Raw genomic sequence first — 20,159 nt, 5'->3', positions numbered from 1 at the left:
ACAGACAAAACGGGTGAAAACATAACCTCCTTCCGCCTTCGGTGGCGGAGGTAAAGAAGACCTTTTTCAGTCGGATTTTTCACTGCTATTATCATTTGACCCCATGAGAGGTAAACTGGGCTATCCGTCAAACAGGGCCAAATTGATTATAAGGGCACCAACTTATTTTCTGATCTTGAATAAAAGGTGTGCAAGGTATGTTCACCTTGCATTCTGAAAAAAATATTTGAAGCAAATTCGGATCTTTCCTCAATGGAAGTTGAATGGGATTTGAAATGGGAACTTGAAGATCCATCATTTTGAAAAGCTGTATTTTGTAGGGATGACCAAAAAGTGGGGTAATTGTGGTGTAGTGTAGACTACTTATCTCCTCATACATGTTGCACAAGTGGTCGGTAATTCTCTACTTAGCCTGTGTTAAGATCGTTCGTGAGAAATCCTCCACCGTCGCACTACCATGTGTATGTGTCTATCTCCACACCTTTCCAAACATGTTTCTTTCTGCTTCCTCTCTGGTTGTTCTCCATGCAAGACCAATGCCCCACCTTCGAGAGGGAGTACAAAAGATCATAGTTTTGGATTGGGGACAATCTGAGATGGTGGTGAACAGCTGTCCTGAAAACCTGGAGGAAAGAATGAGATTTAACAGAATGGGGAGTTGATTACACAGGTGTGTGTGTGGGGGGGGGGGGGGAACAAATTAGAGGAGGTGAGCAGTGATCCTGGATTTAGGTAGTTTCACCAGAAGGGGGATGATGGCAGATTGTGTGAGCTTTGCAGTACTCCATCAAGCTGTAGTTGAAGGCCTTGTAGGTAGGTAGGAGTTCAGGTGTGCCAAGGAAAGACTTTGGATTACAGGGGATGCTCAGTTGGTGGCTGGCTTTGGAGGCCAACTTTTAAATGTCATTTCCCCAAGAAATATCATGGCTGGTAGTAAGACCCTGGAGTTTGAATAACTGCACTTCCTCAAGAGGATTGTTGAGAAAATAGATGGGGGTGCAGAGGTGGGAGGGTTGCCAAACGGTTCTTTCGGAGAGAGATATTGAGAGTGTGAGATTTGTCAGGATTGAAAAGACATATCGCAAGTGTTTGACTACCTTGTAATTTTGTCAAAGGTCTGAAGGAAGGGAAGAGGATGCAGCCTGCCAGTCTGAAACAGGGCGGAGTAATCAGCAAATAGATAAAGAGGATTTTCCAGGGATTCAGAGAGATCACTGATGAAGATCAGGAATATGACTGGGCCCAGAACGCTGCCTTGGGGCACTGCAGCGTTGACGGAGATGAAAGGATTCCCTTGAGTGCTAAACATTGGTTATGAGAGTAGAGGAAGTCAGGAAGCCATTTGTGGAGTTGACCTTGGATGTCCTAGGCAGAGAGTTTGGAGAGCAAAGCAGGGTGCCAGACTATCAAAAGCACAAGATATGTCCAGAGATGGCCCTGATATCATGTCTGATATCGAGAGCCTCCATCCATTATGGGTGAGTAGAAGCACCATGTCCAAGGTGGAGTGACCTGGTCTGAAACCAAATTGGTGATCTGAGACGAGGTTGTTCAAGAAAAGGAAGCAATTAATATCAACTGCAATGATGGATTCCATGACCTTGCTGATGATTTGGAAGTAAGCCGATAGGTCTGTAGTTGAGAGGATCCATTTTTGAACATTTTTAAGCAGTGCAATGAAGTTGGTGTATTTTCAAGCAGATGGAAGATGACCTAGTGCAAATGATTGAGTGAAAAGGGCAAAGAGAACATGTGTAAAGGCCCGGTCACACCTTGACGTTTTAGCCAACGTATGCCGATTTTTGAATTTTTTTTTCTAAAACGCTGGCACACGTTGAATACGTTATGGGTAAGTTTTGATAACATTGAGAGCACGCTGAAAAACACTGCCATACGTCGTTGTACGCTGGCTTTAAACGTTGTACTTTTCGGTTGTCCTCAAATTTTTTCATGCTTGAAATTTCATGACGTATGCCGGCGTATGACTCACACGTTCCGCTACGCTGGCCACAAGTTGTATGCACAGTCTGCGATCGTTGACAGACGTCAACACATGCTACTTGTAAGTTAATCACAAGTTGAGACACGCCGAGGTAATGTTTAGCGTACCCGAAACTTATTTCTAACCTATGATTAACGTGTTGTTGGCACGTTACGCGATCGTTGCCACACATCGACAGACGTTACTTTTAAGTTACTCATAGGCTGAAAGACGACGGTATAATGGATCGTCCTTGCATCAGCGTCCACGGCCACGGCCAGGACACTTATTTGCAGCATTCTTCAAACTTTTCTTCGGCATGACGAGGATGTTCACACTTCGATGTCCAGCTTGGCTATGATTCCAATTGTCCATCGGCAGCGTCTATTTAAAATAGTCGAGTTTGAGCGTTTTAACACGTTCAGAAGAAACGCTTCAAATTTCCAAACCCCAGCGTCAAAAAACAAAGGCGAGTGACAGCAATTTAAATCGTTCATTGTAAACAATGAAAATAGTTGAGTGGTACCGTTTAAAAGTCTTTGAGTGTAAAAAAAATCCAATTGTTGAGCGCAAGCGTCTACTTTCAATAGTGGGGTTTGAGCGATTTAGCACGTTCAATAGAAACGATTAAAATTTCCAAGCGCCAGCGTCAAAAAACAAAGGCGAGTGACAGCAATTTAAATTGTTCATTGTAAACAATGAAACTAGCTGAGTGGTACCGTTTAAAAGTCGTTGAGTGTAAAAAAATCGAATTGTTGAGCGCAAGCGTCTACTTTCAATAGTGGAGATGCAGCCATTTAAATCGTTGAGTGGCAGCCTATGAACCTACCCGTGGACACGCGGACGCAAGGACGATCCATCATAACCCACACCCTCCCCCTCACACTCACCTACTACTGCCAACATGAACAAACTACTACTAATACTAATACTGATACTGATACTGATACTGTTACTGCTGACATGGACATTGACTCAAAAAGGAACTCGAAAACACTGTTGGGTTCCCCTTTTATGAGCAGCATTTTTATATACCAATTCCCAAAACCGCTGGGAACACGTCTTTATATGGCAGTTGTAAGCTAGAAACACGTTAATTTTTTTTTTTTTGTCGACCGGAAGACGTCATTGGAATACGTCTACATACGTCAATGTGTGTTGGGACTATGTAAAGAATTGGTTCAAAGCACGTCAAACATAAGTTAGAAATAAGTTTCGTGTAAAAAAGACATTACCGCAACGTGTTTCGACTTATGAGTAGCTTATAAGTAGCGTTTGTGGACGTGTGTAAGCGTCCACATATCGTGTGTAAAACTTATCCCCATCGCATGCGGAACGTGTGTCATACGCCGAGTACGTCGTAAAATTTTGAACATGTTTAAAATTTCTTGACGTACTCTACTTACTACGACGTATGATAGCGTACTTTAGCGTTCTACTCACGTATACCAAACTTACTCATACCGTATTTGACGTGCCCCAACGTTTTAGACACATTTTTCTTAGGTCGGCATACGCTGGCAAGATCGCCAAGGCGTGACCGCAATGTTGTCACTTCCATTTCTACGGCAGTTATGATTCGAATCGTTGTGCGTCAGCCTTTTAATAGTCTACGTCACGACATCGTCGGCGATGCGTGCAACGCGCTATGCCGAAGTTAGACTATCGTTGGGCATCGGTTGTGTCGGCCGACAACAGGTCAGCATTCGTTGGTATAAGTTATCTATAACACAACGAAACGTTCTGTGTCCATTACTAATATGTTATGCATACGACCAACTCGTTATGAATACGTCCGAATCTTAAAAAAAAAAAAACATCAAAAGTTCAACGTCAGCCAGCGTTTTACATACATTTTAATACGTTGCCATCGCTGGCTAAAACGTCAAGGTGTGACCGGGCCTTAAGAGCAGCAGAGCAGGATTTTAAGACATGTGAGCTGATGCCGTCCGGTCTAGTTGCAGAGTCAGAGTTGAGGGTTGAAAGAACCTTAACTACCTTCTCAGGTGCAAAAACACAGAGTCTTGGAGCAGTTGGGTGTGACAGGAAAGGATGGGTACTGAGAGTGAGGGGTCGGGGACACAAGGTTTAGAAGCAAACACAGATTTGAAGCGTTCAGTCTTCTCACGAGCGGAGTCTGCTGTGGTGCCATTTGAAGAGAGGGGAGGGATGGAAGGGGAGCATACTCCAGAGACAGACTTCACAAGGTGCCACCAGATTTTAGAGGGAGAAAAGTTTGAAAGTTCATTTTTGAGGTGGGATAGATGTTTTCTGGCTCTCCTGAGAGGAGACTCACACTTGTTGCAGACTTTTTGGAATGCATCGAGATTGCCTTCAGTCGGATTAGCCTTCCGGGAAGAGAAGCATGTTGTTTCAGAGCAACTGCCTCACCATAGGATTCAGTGTGCTATGACCTTGCTGGAAGAGGGGTAGGATAATTGAAGACGAGATTGGATGAATCTGGGCATGAAAGTGCGGAAGAATTCCCAGGCTGAATTAACATCAGGGGCAATAGATATGGCAGACCAGTCCTGAAGAGAGAGCGAGGACTGCTTGCAGTCCTGCCAATCTGCCTGAATGAACTGCCAGACTTGCCGGCATTGAGGCAGCTCTCTGAAAATAGCCAGCGAGATGTTGACTTTCACAAGTTTCACAAAAACCCATTACAAGCCTCGGAACTGTGCGTTTTACCCCCCCACCCCTCCTCACCATCTGATGTTGTGAATGAAAGAGATTAAGGCATCAAAATAAGCGCTATGGAGGAAAGTTTTCCCAGATGGAGAAGCATTTCTGGGCCGATGCCACCATGATCCAGGAGGAGATGGAGGTGGAAGGTCATTACAAGGATGCCGCAGATTTGTGTTCCCAATCACAGACCTTAAATGTCCCCAGTAGTATGGCTTCCAACCTACCCCCTCTCGAAAAAACTATTTGACATTGGCCTGCAAAATGCAGCCATAATGGCGAAGCAGGAGCTACCATAGGCCAATACAACTGAAGCTCTAGGTCAATACGGCTGAAATGGGGGCCAGGCTGGAGGCAAGTACGGCTGATCGTGGGGTGAAATGGGAGGCCAGCTTGGATGGCATGTCGGGAGAGGTGAGAGGATTAAGGTTGGAGCAGAGGAGGTTAAAAGATGAGACAGTTGAGAGTAGGGAGAAAATAGAGAGGTTAAAAGTAGAACAAAAAGTAGAGATTTGGCAGAAGGAAATGAAGGGAGAGATGGCAGCAGTTAAGAGGGAGTGTACATAGAAGAATGAAGTAGTAGCAGAGGTATAGTAAATAAAGTAAAATGGAATAAACTGGATATAGAGGATAAGATAGAGGAAGTTAAGGAGGTTGCAGGATGCATGGAGAAAATGTTACCGTGGATTTGCAGGAGCAACACGACAGGTTGAAAGCAATGAGAGAGGATTGCAAATGATGGGTGGGTTAGGAAGATTTTGAAAGGTACATCTGCACTCATGTACATGGGCTAAATGAGGTTAAGAACCCCAGTGAGGTATGAGTAGAGGCTTCTCCCAGTAGGGTTCAAGTAAGTGCAAACATCGAGCGTGAGCAGGTGCCGGTAGCTCCTCCACTGCGAGTAGAGACAGGACAGCAGTGGACGTGGACCTGAGGGACGACTGATAGTATGGGGTGTCATCTCTTAGCAACATCTGTGCCAGAGCTGGATTTGAGTATGGTCGTGCTTAAGAGGCTACCGTGGGTGCGACCTCCTGGTATCTGGACCGAATGAGGATCCCTCTTAGCATAATAGGAAAATGTTTTGGCCATAAACTTGCTCTGTCAAGTAAATGAACTCACCAGAATAAATTACTTGCACATAAAAGGCAATCCAGCTGTTTGAGAGCCGCAAATTGGGTTTTCCCAAAATATATGCGGCAGACCCGAATTCTGACCCCTTCGCGAGTACTCAGGACTTGACAAATGGGGTCTGTACAGCGGTCCTGTCACAATATCATGTTGTCGTCTACTTTACTTCATAAGAGCTTATTCATAGGTACATTGCAACTTGACTAAAATTTTGATTTTGCATAACACAGAGATAAGTGGGGCTTCCAAAAGGGTTTTGACGAAGTCAAAGAAAGGGCCCTTTTCAGGCATTACTGAAAACCTTCCTTTTCCTGGAGAGCTCTTCAAATGTTTATAAAATCATGCCATTTGTTGTTTGATTATGTATTTATGATGTAGAGGCCAATGCTCAATTAAGATAAAGATATCAGAGCATAGAGGCCAATGCATCCACAACGTAGCAGAGACGATTAGTCAGCCAAAGGGTACAGAAAAACAGGCAGGATAAATTGTCACTACTACTCGAACAGGATAAACTTTCACATCTGAGGAACACCATGATATCAGGAGTAACACCATGAAAGCAGTATAGGTAAATCTGATGCCTGCCTTAAAGCTGATATTTCTGACTTACCCAAAAGCAGAAGGACAGCAGCAAGACAGGCAGTCATGTGAGAATAGCCGAGCTCCAGCAAAATAAGGTATGCCAAAGGAATGACCAGAGAACCGGCAACAGCTGGTATTACACGCATGTGCCACACGGGAACATTGGATGTATATTCTGAGGTGATGAAATAAAAGGGTCTGTATCAATCAATCAATTTCATATATAGTGATTATTATTTAGAAGCATAATCTCAAAGCACTTCACAAAGAAAAGAGAGTTGAGAAGAAAATAACGATGGGATTAAAAACCATGAATGATGAGGCTGTGCAAATTTAAAAGGCAGATAAGAGAGCTTTTTTCCAAAGTTGTGGAGCTTAGCTGGAGAATAATCGATTGCTTAAAAATCTTCATCAATATGTGAGGAATTACCAGGGGATATTCATTGTTCGATCGCAGCTTTCTTGCAGGGGTGTAAGGTGTGATTTGTTTGAAAATGTACGCAGGAATCAATTTACTTTTGGCTTTAAAGAATATCAGCAAAATTTTAAAAATGTATCTGTTGGTAGACCGACTCATGAACGCATTTTCAAAATTTGAGTGATGTGAAAAATTACGAGCTGGCACTACAAGCCTGGTAGCCAAATTCTGAATGGATTGGAAGGCCTTGAGAGGCAAGCAAGCAAGCTTGCAAGCAGCGAGTATAGTAACACAAGAACAACTTCCTGAAATCATGAACCCAAACTCAGCCATCATCCGATTTAAGCACAAGTACATTTGGTTTATACCACACAGATAGAAGAAAATAGGTCGATAGATTTTCGCAATGTGTAGAATATCGGGAAGAGTTGCTTCCATTGTGACAACTCAATCTAAAACAGTGGAAGCAGAAATCAGATGGTGATGCCCAAGTTTCCAATTCTGGGAATGAAGCTTTTTGGGGATGGATAAAGGAGGATCAGCCAGTTAGTCTGAACAGCATCGAACAGCGAGCAAGTCCACAGAAACCTATGTTTGAATTTTGGAGAGACAGGAATTCAAAGTTGGGAAAAAGAGCACATTATATTCAATGGCCAGGTAGATCTGGGTATCATCAAAACAACAGCAAAAGCTGATATTTAAATTCCACAAAATTTGTTCCAACAAGTGTATGCAGACAAAGGAAAACGGGAGTGGACCAAGAACAGATCCCTAAAGAACACCAATAGTTGGACCGATCGATTATCAATTTCCGGTTAGAAGCCACAAAAAAAAATGGGATCAGTAGGGAGGGACATCCTTTTCTTGAACAACCTCATTTCTTTCACAAAGGTATTATCTATAATTCTAGGTGTGTGTATGTGTATGTGTATGTGTATGTGTATGTGTATGTGTATGTGTATGTGTATGTGTATGTGTATGTGTATGTGTATGTGTATGTGTATGTGTATGTGTATGTGTATGTGTATGTGTATGTGTATGTGTATGTGTATGTGTATGTGTATGTGTGTGTGTGTGTGTGTGTGTGTATGTGTGTGTGTGTGTGTGTGTGTGTGTGTGTGTGTGTGTGTGTGTGTGTGTGTGTGTGTGTGTGTGTGTGTGTGTGTGTGTGTGTGTGTGTGTGTGTGTGTGTGTGTGTGTGTGTGTATATATGTGTGTGTGTATATGTGTGTGTGTGACCACTGTTTCTCGACAACCACTGGTCCTATCTAATTGAAACTTGCCAGCTATATTGCTGGGGACCTGAGTATGTGCATTTTCAAGGTTTGATATTAATCGGACAAGTACTTCCCAAGTTATGGCCATTTATTTACCAAACCAATGACAAGACACGTTGCTGCGGCCATTTATTTACCAAACCAATGACAGGACACGTTGCTGCATAGGCATGACCCATGGGGAAACGGCGCCTAAGTAACGGTGGTGTAGGAGTGGCAATGGTCAATGGCAGCGAATGTCATGGCAAGCAAAGACAGGAAGGTAAACTTGATTTTAATTAACTCTGTGCGTGTAAGTATCACAGCAGTTGTTACCTCAATGCAAGGGATAATTCGTGGAATGCATGTGAACATTCTGTACGGGCATGCACCACTTCCGGATAGTGATGACTTACTGTATTCTAATAATTTCTCGATTTCTTATGCGCATTTATAGATAAAGACAATGCCCCAATCCAGTCGTTGTTTACGAGAGCGAAGGAACGGCCTGTGTGGTTTTTTGAAAGTTATTTTTTTGTTTTTTTTGTTTGCACGTATGGCCACGCACATACGGGCACGCACGTATGGCCAAGCGAGAACGAAGGAACGGCCTGTGTGGTTGTTTCTGGCACGCGGTTTGAAATATATATTTTTTTGCACGTAGGGCCACGCACTAGTAGATATAAAACAACTATAATCTCATTTAACTGATGTTGTTTATGTGAGCAGAGGCATAACCATGAATGTATTAATTAGAAAGTTTTCTAGTTTGAAAGTTTAACCAATCATCCCAACTCTCTCTTCCTCGTATGTGGCGATTTCAATTGGCACCATGCAAGTTGGCTTCGTGTTGGTACCTCTCTGACCAGCCATGGCACTTCAAAGGACTTCTGTGACTCCATGGGACAGGCCTATTACAACCATATGAGCATGACATTGCAACGCTTAAAAGAAGAAAGCATCTGCACATGTCAAAATAAAGTTAGCACAACTTAGTCTTTCAAAGTTAACTCTTCAAAGGCAAAAAAAAAAAAAAAAAAAAACCAAAAAAAAAAAAATTACCCTTCCCAATCTGATTACATCTTCATTAGGCATGCAATAAAAAATTATGATGATTTAAAGGTGGATTTGATATTTCTCGGCCTCAGCCGTTTATTCCCGATACATGAAACTCTGCAACCCATGCCTGCAGAAAACATATCATGGAACACCGGCCGCACGTTTCATCCAATAATCATGTAACTTTGTATGAAGCTAGGTTTTACCATTGCACACATTTCTTGTTGAGTCAACTTGATTGGGATGGCTTTGAAGACCATAAAATACAAGTTGATGAGTCTTTCCTGAGCGTTGGGGAAAGAGGTACTCAGAGCACACTGCACAAACGCAAACACATCTACACTAGACGTGGTTTGAGCCCAAACCAAAAAATAATAATAAAAAATAAAAAACGGGAAAAGGCAGGAATCCCGAATCAAAATCCCACAATTTTCCAGGAAACTATTTACCGGGAAGAAACACTTGCTTAGGCTCTGTTTGAAAGCTTTTATCAACTTCAGCTCAAGAAAATTAGGCTTGAACCATCTCTGTTCTCCAGCATATGCGGCATGTCAGTGCCGTGTATGATGTGGCACAATTGACAACATAAAAGATAATGAGAACTACAATATTACCCTGAACTTTGTTAACTGGAACTTTCAGTGGAGTCCTTTTTCATCTCATGGTCAAGGAAGGTTGTGGATGCCTACTACTAGTTAATTAATGATGAGATCTGTTCTGTTAATCAGACTGTGGGTTCCAATATGGTAAACTCTCCACAAAAATAGAAATAAAAAAAACATACAGTAATCCATATGATACACTCAAAAAGCATATTACAAGCACTTCTTTTCTCTTTGGAACAAATTATTTACACAGCCCAAGAAGTAGACAGACTATGACAGCTTTAGAAACAAAAACTACAGCAACAAATTAAGAAAACAATATTTAATTTTCTCATGTTCATGTGAAAACTGGCAACATTATAAATGCGAATGTTTTCATGCAATGCATTCTTCATTGTGAAATTAATGCTTCATTGTGCAATACTTACCTGTACCAATTCTTTCCCACTTGAACTTTCCATCAAATCCACCCAGGTAGGCTGCAGCACAGGCTTCATTATATCAGCAAATTGTCCTATTTTTTTGCACTTTTCATGACAACACCACCAATAGTAAAGATAACAACCACACTTAGGAAGAGGGTACAGGTCGTGTTACAAGATTGAAAAGATGAAGCAGGAGGGAAGATTTTATATTTCGAAGTTGATTCGAGCATTCGTGGCCAAATTGAGAAGGAGCCAAACCTGGCATGGAGTTCTCAATACAGCTGGGGTAATATGGCCATATTTCATGACATTTGTCATTTAGATTCCATTGGCAACAGTCATCAACTCATCTCTTGAATGAAAAACAACAGGTTGTTATGAACAGAGAGAAACGTTTATTTAACTTTTGCCGACTTTATTTTTCTTCAAATTTTAAATGTTATAGTTCTACATCATAGTTGTAAACAAGAAGGGCACTTGGTAAAGCGCATACCTCCACCAGGTTGAATAGTTTACAATCTGGATTCGGACCTGAACCAAAATCTAATCAGCTTATTCTTGTCACGTACAAAACTCAACCACCAAGTTTGTCACCTACCCAACTCAATTCAATCATAACTCGTCCAAAACTTTTTTGAAATATCATGCTATATATCGTTTTGGCCCCATCTCTAAATGGTGAAGATCACTTTTAAAAAAGTAAAAAATTATGGTATGCAGATCCGGATCTTCACCAAAATCCAATCATTTAGTCCTTGTCACACATCCATGCAACCTCTCCACTAAATTTCATCCTAATCTGTCCACAACATTTTGATATGTACTATTCACAGACAGACAAACAGACAGGTGAAAACATAACCTCTGTCCACCTTCAGTGACAGAGGTAATAAGTATCTTGTTGGGCTGGTAGGATGGCCTAGAGGTATGCACACTCACCTCTAAGCTGTCTAGCCTGAGTTTGAATCTCGACCCAGCTAAAAAACTGTCATCCCATGGTTTCACAGGCAAGGTGATTCATTTATGCAAGTGCCATCTCACGAATGGACATTAAACTCAGTGTCCTATATGCTGGCATTAGTTGGTGGGCATTAAAGATCCCACCATGTCCTTCGTGAAGAGTTTGCGAACTGTCGCCGGCAGCAAGGCCAAATTCTAAACTCCTGCCCAAACCTACATAAGGCACTGCATTAATGGCACAGCCGTGCCCTCAGCCAATGATGCTACCACACAGCTGTGTGCTGCGTATGAAAGAAGAAGTATTTTGTTCCCCCCACCCTGCCTTCTAAAAGATGGGAAGATGCTTTTTGTGGGAGTTCATCTACACATATATATATATATATATATATATATATATATATATATATATATATATATATATATATATATATATATATATATATATATATATATATATATATATATATATCTTCTTCCTCTTTCGGCTGCTCCCGCTAGGGGTCGCCACAGCGGATCATCCATTATGATCCGCATAGTGATTTGGCACATGTTTTACGCCGGATGCCCTTCCTGACGCAACCCTGGTCGATCTACATATATATATATATATATATATATATATATATATATATATATATATATATATATATATATATCTTTTTTTTTGGGCATTTTATGTGCAAAGGTACAGCAGTAGTGGACAAAATTTTTTGAAAACACCAATGTAAAGTCACTTAATAGGGCGTTGGGCCACTACGTGCGGCCAGTACGGCCTGTATGTGCCGTGGCATTGAGTCCACCAGCGTCTGGAATTCTGCAGGAGGGATGCGGAACCATTGTTGCAAAGGAAAGTTAATCAACTCAGACTTGTTTGATGGAGGTGAAAAATGCTGTTTCAGACACCATTCCAGAATATCCAACAAATGCTTGATTGGGTTCAGATATGGTGGCTGATGTTATCCAAATATCATGGCCTTCTCAATGTCATGCTCATTAAACCAATGGGAACCCACACATGCTCTGCAGATGGGGGAATTTTTATCCGAGAAGACACCCCTCCCAGCAGGAAAGAAATGCTGCAACATCAGGTGAAGATGATTACTCAGTACCATTAAGTAGTGATTGGCATTGACTTCGCCTTCCAAGGGAATGACTGCACCCAAACAATGCCAGAAAATGTACCCCACAACATTACAGAACCATCAGAACCCTTTACTGTTGGAACCAAGCACTCAGGGTTGTTGAGTTCTTTAGGTTGGAGCCACACGTGCACTTGTCCTTTTGTCAAGAACATGGTGAAGGACGATTCATCTGACAATATCACGTCTCCACTGCTCGGTAGTCCATTGCCTGTGCTCTTTGCACCACTGGACTCGTAAACGTGCATTACCAGGTGCGATGAGCGGTTTATGCACTGCAACCTGACTATGGTATCCCTCTGTGTGGAGTTCTCGGCGGACCATTTTTGACGAAGCTGACTGCTCACACCCCAGGTTGAAATTTAGTCAAATGATCCGTAGTTGCTCACGTACTTTGCCTTTCACTTCAAATTCATGCACGGATATCACGATCCTGGAGTATGCGGTTCCGCCCACTGTTGCCCTTTGCTGATGACGTCTTTCCCTCGGATCTCCATGCGAACATGACTGGACACCATTGCTTGTGAAACATCAGCAAGTCTGTCACTGAAGTTCTTGATAAATGCACCCCAACAATAACCCCTCTTTCAGTCATTGAGGTCTCCTCCTTCATCCAAGCGAGCCATAATTGTATGCAACCAGGCATGTGCAGCATTTTTATACATGACCCTAAGCATGCTGGAATGTTATTTGCTGAATTCACACATGGGACACACCTGTATGGAAGCCGTTGCTTTCATTATGCTTGGTGTCCCTTATTTATCCAGGTGTTTCCATTGGTTTTTTTTGTCCGCTACTTACCTATATGTTCATTCACATTTTGCCAAATATAGACGCAACATACCTGGGCAAAAAACGTTTACAGCTGAGGGATTTCTCTGACTCGCAGCTTCAAAACATATCCTAGCCTGCTGTAAGTAAATACGCATGATAATGAAGGCACTTTTTGTGGAAAAATCCCATTTTCATCAATGAATTTCAATTTGCTATTATCGTGTTTCTTAACTTCAAAACGTGTTAAATAGTGTAGAGATTAATCAAAACTATATTGTGGGCAGTCGATTTGTGTTAATGGCAAAATAGGAACTGCACATTGAACCGTACAAGGTGAATAAATTTATGTATTTTTGACATTTTTGGATGATGTAATTGAGAGGTATGTCACACTCTTGCTCAACGTTGAAGATCGCCCTTCTATTTTTTCGGGGGTGGGGGGAAAGTGTGGTGGAAGGAGTTGTCACAACCCGCTTGGAAGCATGACCATGCTCAAAATACACCATGGGGAAGGTTTTTGATACACAAAGCTAGTTTAATGGAACAGACACAAAAATCCATTCATGTGAGAGTAATGGGTGTTCATATGCCAGTGTGTAAATCATGCAGAATGTGTGTCACACATGAAAAGCAGGTGGTTTTACAGCAATGCAAGTGACGTACCTCCCAGTGCAAGAAGCATGTGGCCAAGTGGTGGCCCGCTGTCGTCAAAGAAAAACACACCATTCACGTAGAGGTTGACAAATTGCCCATAATACACTTCATCAAACCTACACACGTACGCGCACACCATTTAGTTGCAATCTCAAATGTATACAAGTTATGAACATGAAAATTATATACGTATTGTAATATCATCAAAGAAACAACTACTGCACTGCCCAAAGCAACTGAAAAATATTTAAATTTACCATTTTGTAATGACCAATGCAGCACTTTCAACATGACGTAATCTGCCCCAAAAAGCTCAGTGCACACGTGCAGAATCACCAGGAAGCTGGACAGTTCAGGGTGAAATAAAATGTATTATGTGTCTGGGATAAGGATCATCACTTGGAATGGCTCACCAAGCTTCTGAAATATACTTGAAAAAGTAGCTGAGAGAAAGGGTTGTGCCTCTGCACAATGATAGACTTGGAGAACTTTCTCAGCTTGCCGAACAGGCTCGTACTGCAAACTCCCGACCAGGTGGGTCGTGGAGTAGAGTGGAAGGATATGTGTTGCACAACCCCCCGACAAATCGCTCCCACCGAATGGACTGTGTATCTGGATTGGGTTATTCTGAACACCAATGGGAATGACATATCTGGGGCTTCCAACATGTGTAGGTTAAGTTTGAAATGATTTTTACTATTCATCATGTTGGGCGCTACGGGAGCTGAGGCTTGTTAAAATGTATATATAGTTTCTTTCCGAGGCCACAAGAGAAATGATACTCGATTTTTGCATCTATTACTAAAAGTTGAAGTGTGTGTCCGTGTGTGTTATCCACAGCAGACACTAATAATGAGAATGTACAAACAGTAGAGCTTTTTTTAATTTTTTACCTCAACCAATGAAGGTGAAGGTGAAGGAGGTTATGTTTTCATCCCTTTATGTCTGTCTGTCCGTTTGCAGGATATTTCAAAAAGTTGTGCACGGATTCGGATGAAACCTGGTGCACAGGTTGGGTGTGTGACAAGGAAGAATCGATTCAATTTTGGTGAAGATCCAGATCCGGATCTGATAATTTTTTAAGTGATTCTTCACCAATGAGAGATAGTGCTAAACCTATATATAGCACGATATCTCAAAAAGTTGTGGATGGATTCGGACGAAACTTGGTGGACAGGTTGGGTGTGTGACAAGGATGAATCGATTCAATTTTGGTGAAGATCCACATCCGGATCCGACTACTAGAATTTTAAAAGTGATTCTTCACCATTGAGAGATCGGGTCAAAAACAATATGTAGCAGGATATCTCAAAAATGTATTGGGCCCGATATGTTCTCGTGGATCAGGCATTACGTGGCGGAGGTATGCGCTCTACCAAGTGCCCTTTGAGTTGTATTATACAATGTCAAGGTTCGTAGAAGAGCTAAAAATGTTACGAACAATAAATGTTACGATCCTGTTACCTCTCATCCACAGATATTTCTCGTATTCTAATATTACCGCGAGTCAGTATTGCAATCAGGAACAGAAAAATTATGGTTAACCTTCCGTAAATTGCCACTTTTTCATCTAAATGCTGAAAATTATGTTTAAAAGACAATTTGAATCACAGAATTTGTGCTAGGAATGGCAGGTGAAAAGTGCCCGTCGAGCAGAACCAAGTCATTGAAAACACAGCATGCTTTACAATGGTGTGCGCAATAAACTGACACCAGCAACACAAAAATTGCAACAGCAACGTTTCAGGTTGCTCATTTTGGGATTTGCGAGCCCAGCTTATTTAGGGAATTATATTATTTGCTATCATTCTTGGAAGTGCACAGTTAAGAAAGTGAATCAAAGTTGGAAATTGTTGGAATCGAGCAGGTACAAACCAAAAGGAGATATATCTGTGTAATATATTACACACTAAGAAATGAGGTGCTCTTACGTTAATCAATCCAAACAATGTTCCATCCGGAGAGAGTTTGATGAGAGATCGTTTGAAGTAAACAAAAGGAATATGTGGGAATCAAAGGAAAAAAAGAAGAAGAAGAAGAAGTAACAGCTGCCCAGGCAGCAATCGTACTCAAAGATAACGACCATTGTAAGTTGGTGTCAAGTCGTGTCCAAAAAAAAAACAACAAAAAAACCCAAAACACTTGCTACCCATACTACATACAGGAATTTGTCATTTGTTCAGGGTGCAGAGAATAACTCACTTACTCTTCACAAAGGACACCATGGGATCTTTAATGTCCACCGAATAATGTTGGCAGACAGGACACCCACTAAGAGGTATTGTCCTGCATGCAATTTTTTTTTTCAAGTTTCCTGTAGGAAGGAATGGGTGGGAGGAAGTGGGGAAAACTAATTTGTGCTCATAGCTTATACCCCCTTCCCTCCAGTAGGAATCGGTAAACCACGTGCTTAACAGATTGATAACCTGACTTTTCATTTGCAACTGGTCACTGGCTTTGACACCAAAACAAATATAAAATTTTCATTATGGACCCTTGGCATCAAAAAGCTACATACATCAAACAGACAGTTTCAAACGGAACCATTCCATCGGGATCATGCTCTGTGCAGAGCGTCGGTGCTGCCGAAACAGTCTCCTGGGCTATTGGGCTCAATCCTGGACAGGCAACTTAAATGACAGGAAATAGATTTCGCTGTTCAGTACATTACGTGGAAATTGGTTATAAAGTATGATTTGTCCACCAAAAGTGACTCCATTGCATTTTGATTAGTGATATATGAAATAATTGGTCATGTAACTTATCAGCATACACCTGGATGAATCCAACAGGATGGTGCAGAGGTAGCACACACTTGCTTGTTCAGTTCGCATTCGATTCTCGACCCAACCATAAACTGCCGGATTGATGCATCAGCGTGCCATCCCTGGGAAGGACATTAAACTGGGTGTCTTGTCTGGTAGTGTTAGTTGGTGGACATTATAGATACCACGGTGTTTTGTAAAGAATAGGCAGATCATCTCCAGCATTATTTTCATAATCCAAATTCCTGCCACCGACTGGTCTGTGATCATTTATAGCCTTGAAGCATTCTACGATGTGACTAGCTCGACGCTCTACCGAGGGTGTGGGCCTCCACCACCTCAAACACAAAATGGACAATCCTGGCTTTCAATGTTGTGCAGCTGAAGTTTGAAAATGCTCACCAAACAAGTAAAACTCCATTCACAAGCACTTCAATGACCTCATCCACAACCCCTTCGCCATCCACAAACCCATGAACCACCCCCCCCCCTTTCCCCATGAATCACCTCAACCCCCCCTCCAACACGTTATTAAGGTGTTTCTCAAGAAGTAAATGAGGTAAAGTAAGTACCCAACACTTACACGACAGCGTTGGGATGAGAAAGACCTTGGAGTCGTGAAGTGAGTGCAGTTGCAGAAATCACAAGCAGGTATATATCGACGTCGAAGTGCATGATGAGGTGCAAGCTTCCTTGTGATCGATCCCTGCCGGATTCTGCTCACTGAACACCCCAAATTTCACGGTCGCAAAAAAAAAAAAAAAAAAAAAAAAAAGGCAGTGTCGAATATCTTTCTCTTCACTTCAACACCGCCTGCAGGTTCTTCGTGTTCAACTCGAACCTGACATACCAGGGGAGGTAGTAAAAAAAAAACACTAATCGCTTTATTCCTTGAAGAAAGGCACCACGTATGACGTCATACATTTAAAGCTTAACAATGAGTTCCCTCAGCACCCAGACAGGCGCAGCCTCCACGGGGACAGGAACTCAATCTTCAATTTCACCTCAAGCCCTCAACTCAATGCTTTGTGAATCAGCGATCGAGCTGTGGGACGCGCTGTTACCAAGGTTATAGTGGAGCGCGCGCTCGTCAAGTGGCTCCGCCCCCCACAATAAAAACAAATAATTAAATAAACAAATAAATAACCCCCACAAAAAAACAAATAATTAAATAATTAAACAAATAAATAAATAACCCCCACAAAAAAACAAATAATTAAATAAATAAACATAAATAACCCCCCAAAAAACCAAATAATTAAATAAATAAACATAAATAACGCCCCCCCCAAAACAAATAATTAAATAAATAACCCCACAAAAACAAATAATTAAATAAATAAACCATACCATCCATAATCAGCGACATATATATATATATATACATATATATATATATATATATATATATATATATATATATATATACATATATATATATATATATATATATATATATAATAATCCGACCCGTTGTATCAACAAACTCTTTAATACGTGCTTCTCAATCTCATAACATTACTTTACAATGGAAACGTCATCATAAAAAACACACACACACACACACACACACACACACACACACACACACACACACACACACACACACACACACACACACACACACACACACACACACACACACACACACACACACACACACACACACACACACACACACACACACTATAAATGCTGGACTTGTACTTACCCAACTCTCGTTATTCCTCCACAAAGCGATCCCGTTCGCCCACGCCACGTGAAATATTATAATTTAATTTCGCGCATTTAAAAAAAAAGCAACCTCTCGATCAAGTGAGGTTTTAATTCAGGTTATTTTTTTACAATCGGACCACGTTTGTTATCTAACGAAGCGTTAACGTAAAAAAAAAGGTAAATACCGGCCGAGCTTACAAGAATGCACAAACGTACCACAAAAACTTTACGATAAGCAATTACACTCAGGATTATAATATTATCGCACAAAGAACACACGAAATAGCGACAACCGAATGCATAAAGCCACAAATTAGCGAAATACATTAGCATAAGAAACGTTTGAAAGGCTTGGAATACAGTTTAAAACAGATTTATTTCTTTTTTGAAACATGGTCGAGGCTCATAGAAGAGCGAAATAGCAAAAGGAGTGTTTCCACAATGATGACTTGAGACGAAACAGAAAGGGGGCAGCAACGTTTGCAATTGGAATTGAAGCGGGAATTGGGGATTTGTTTCAGTAAGGGGGAGGATGAAGATGCTGTGAGAGGGGAGGGGGTGGGGTACTGCTGCTGATGGCATGGTTGGTGGGACCAGCTGACAGGCAACACAGAGTGGTTACAGATTTACAGTAACTGTCACGGAAGGCAAACGTTTAGAATTTGGTTTACAATGTCTAGGTTCATGAATGAGCTGGAACACATAACGGGTCAGGTCGTAACAGAACAAAAGGAAAAGTAGAAAAAGAGGTGGGAAACAACAACAGCAGGGTTGAGGAGACTTGGAGAAATAAGAGATGTGGGGAGGAACGAAGGCTTGGCGGATGAACAAGGTATATATGGATACAGCCACAAACTCTCAGGAAACAAGCTCAAATGAGCTAAGATCCTCGTCCTCTTCATGATGACGTCATAAAAACAAATATGACGTCATTGTGATGTATCAGGTTTGCGATAAATTATCCATGCCAATGCCCGGCTCGATTCCCGCAAACAAAATTCAAACAGCTTGCCTAGTTTCGGAGATAATGGTATAGGCAATTTCCATTAGTGGCGATATTATGACGTCAACTTTTTTTCTCCGAAGAATTTCCAAAATCGGAGATGGTTACTGCCTGCGCGTGGGCTTTCTGCATATACATGGCAAGTTTCACGAAGATCCGATGAAAACTCTGGGTTGTGAAACAAAAAATGTCAAAAAATAGGAATGACGTCATAAATTTGATATGATGTCATAGTGATGTATCATATGTGCGGTAATTTATCTCTGCTAATGCCCTGTTGGATTCCCACAAACAGAATTCAAAAAGCTTGCCTAGTTTCGGAGATAATTTTTAGGCGATTTCCATTAGCGGAGATATTTTGACGTCATAACTTTTTTTCTGGGAGGAATTTTCAAAATCGGAGATGGTTACTGTATGCGCAGGGTATGTTTACATATATACGCCAAGTTTCAGGAAGTTTCGATGAAAACTGTAGGCTGTGAAACAAAAAGTTCCACAAGAAGAAGATGAAGAACAACAATGTGAGTAAGACTTAGAGATCCTCCACGAGGATCTAAAATCTGGAAACTTGGAAAGAGGTGGGTTTGGGGAGGGTTAATGGGGGTAGAAAAGATCATGGTTTTGGATGGGGATGATCTGAGATGGAGTGAATATCTGTCGTGAAGCTACATGCCAACAGGTAAGAGGATCAGCTGGGAACACCAACGAGATCTCTGGTCGCACAACCTAAGTTTATTCATGACACGGTCAAACACACAGCCAAGTCGGTGGGAATATGTCGAAGAAGCAACCAACCATAGTCTACAGCCACAACAACACCGAGTCACAGACACACAAACAAGCAAATAAATTCAATTCAAATCAAATGGAAGACCAAATAGGTACAGTCCTGCATTGGAGTAATCAGAAGGAACCCGAACAAGCAAATAAATGAAGTCATCAGGAGGAACCTGGATAGGGTTCGCATTTCAATTTCAAGAAACCCAAACAATAATAACTTTCC

General features: G+C 41.5%; 1 protein-coding gene across 17 annotated transcripts in view; it reads right to left on the bottom strand.

The window, feature by feature from the left end:
* Positions 1–20,159, bottom strand: part of POMT1 (protein O-mannosyltransferase 1) — a 127,824-nt gene that overhangs the window by 104,141 nt on the left and 3,524 nt on the right. For 2 of the 17 annotated variants that reach the window (XM_085854640.1, XM_085854642.1), the window contains exons 1-6: positions 18,149–18,310; positions 17,021–17,278; positions 13,682–13,788; positions 10,149–10,199; positions 9,322–9,399; positions 6,411–6,557 (exon numbers count right to left, since the gene is read on the bottom strand). In XM_085854640.1, coding sequence (XP_085710766.1) covers positions 6,411–6,557; positions 9,322–9,399; positions 10,149–10,199; positions 13,682–13,788; positions 17,021–17,112 — 475 coding nt within the window. In that variant the 5' untranslated portion in view covers positions 17,113–17,278; positions 18,149–18,310. Of the gene's footprint in view, positions 1–6,410; positions 6,558–9,321; positions 9,400–10,148; positions 10,200–13,681; positions 13,789–14,565; positions 14,673–15,878; positions 15,987–17,020; positions 17,279–18,148; positions 18,316–20,159 lie in introns of those variants that run through there. The other 15 variants (XM_085854645.1, XM_085854644.1, XM_085854650.1 and 12 more) reach the window with 13 other exon arrangements.

This window comes from Eptatretus burgeri, chromosome 14 (genome assembly GCF_056783735.1).
Source record: "Eptatretus burgeri isolate ZD-2024b chromosome 14, Ebu_testis_v1, whole genome shotgun sequence".
NCBI classification, from domain to species: Eukaryota; Metazoa; Chordata; class Myxini; order Myxiniformes; family Myxinidae; genus Eptatretus; species Eptatretus burgeri.
The sequence above is the reverse complement of the archived record's forward strand: the minus strand, read 5'-3'. Positions and strand labels throughout refer to the sequence as shown.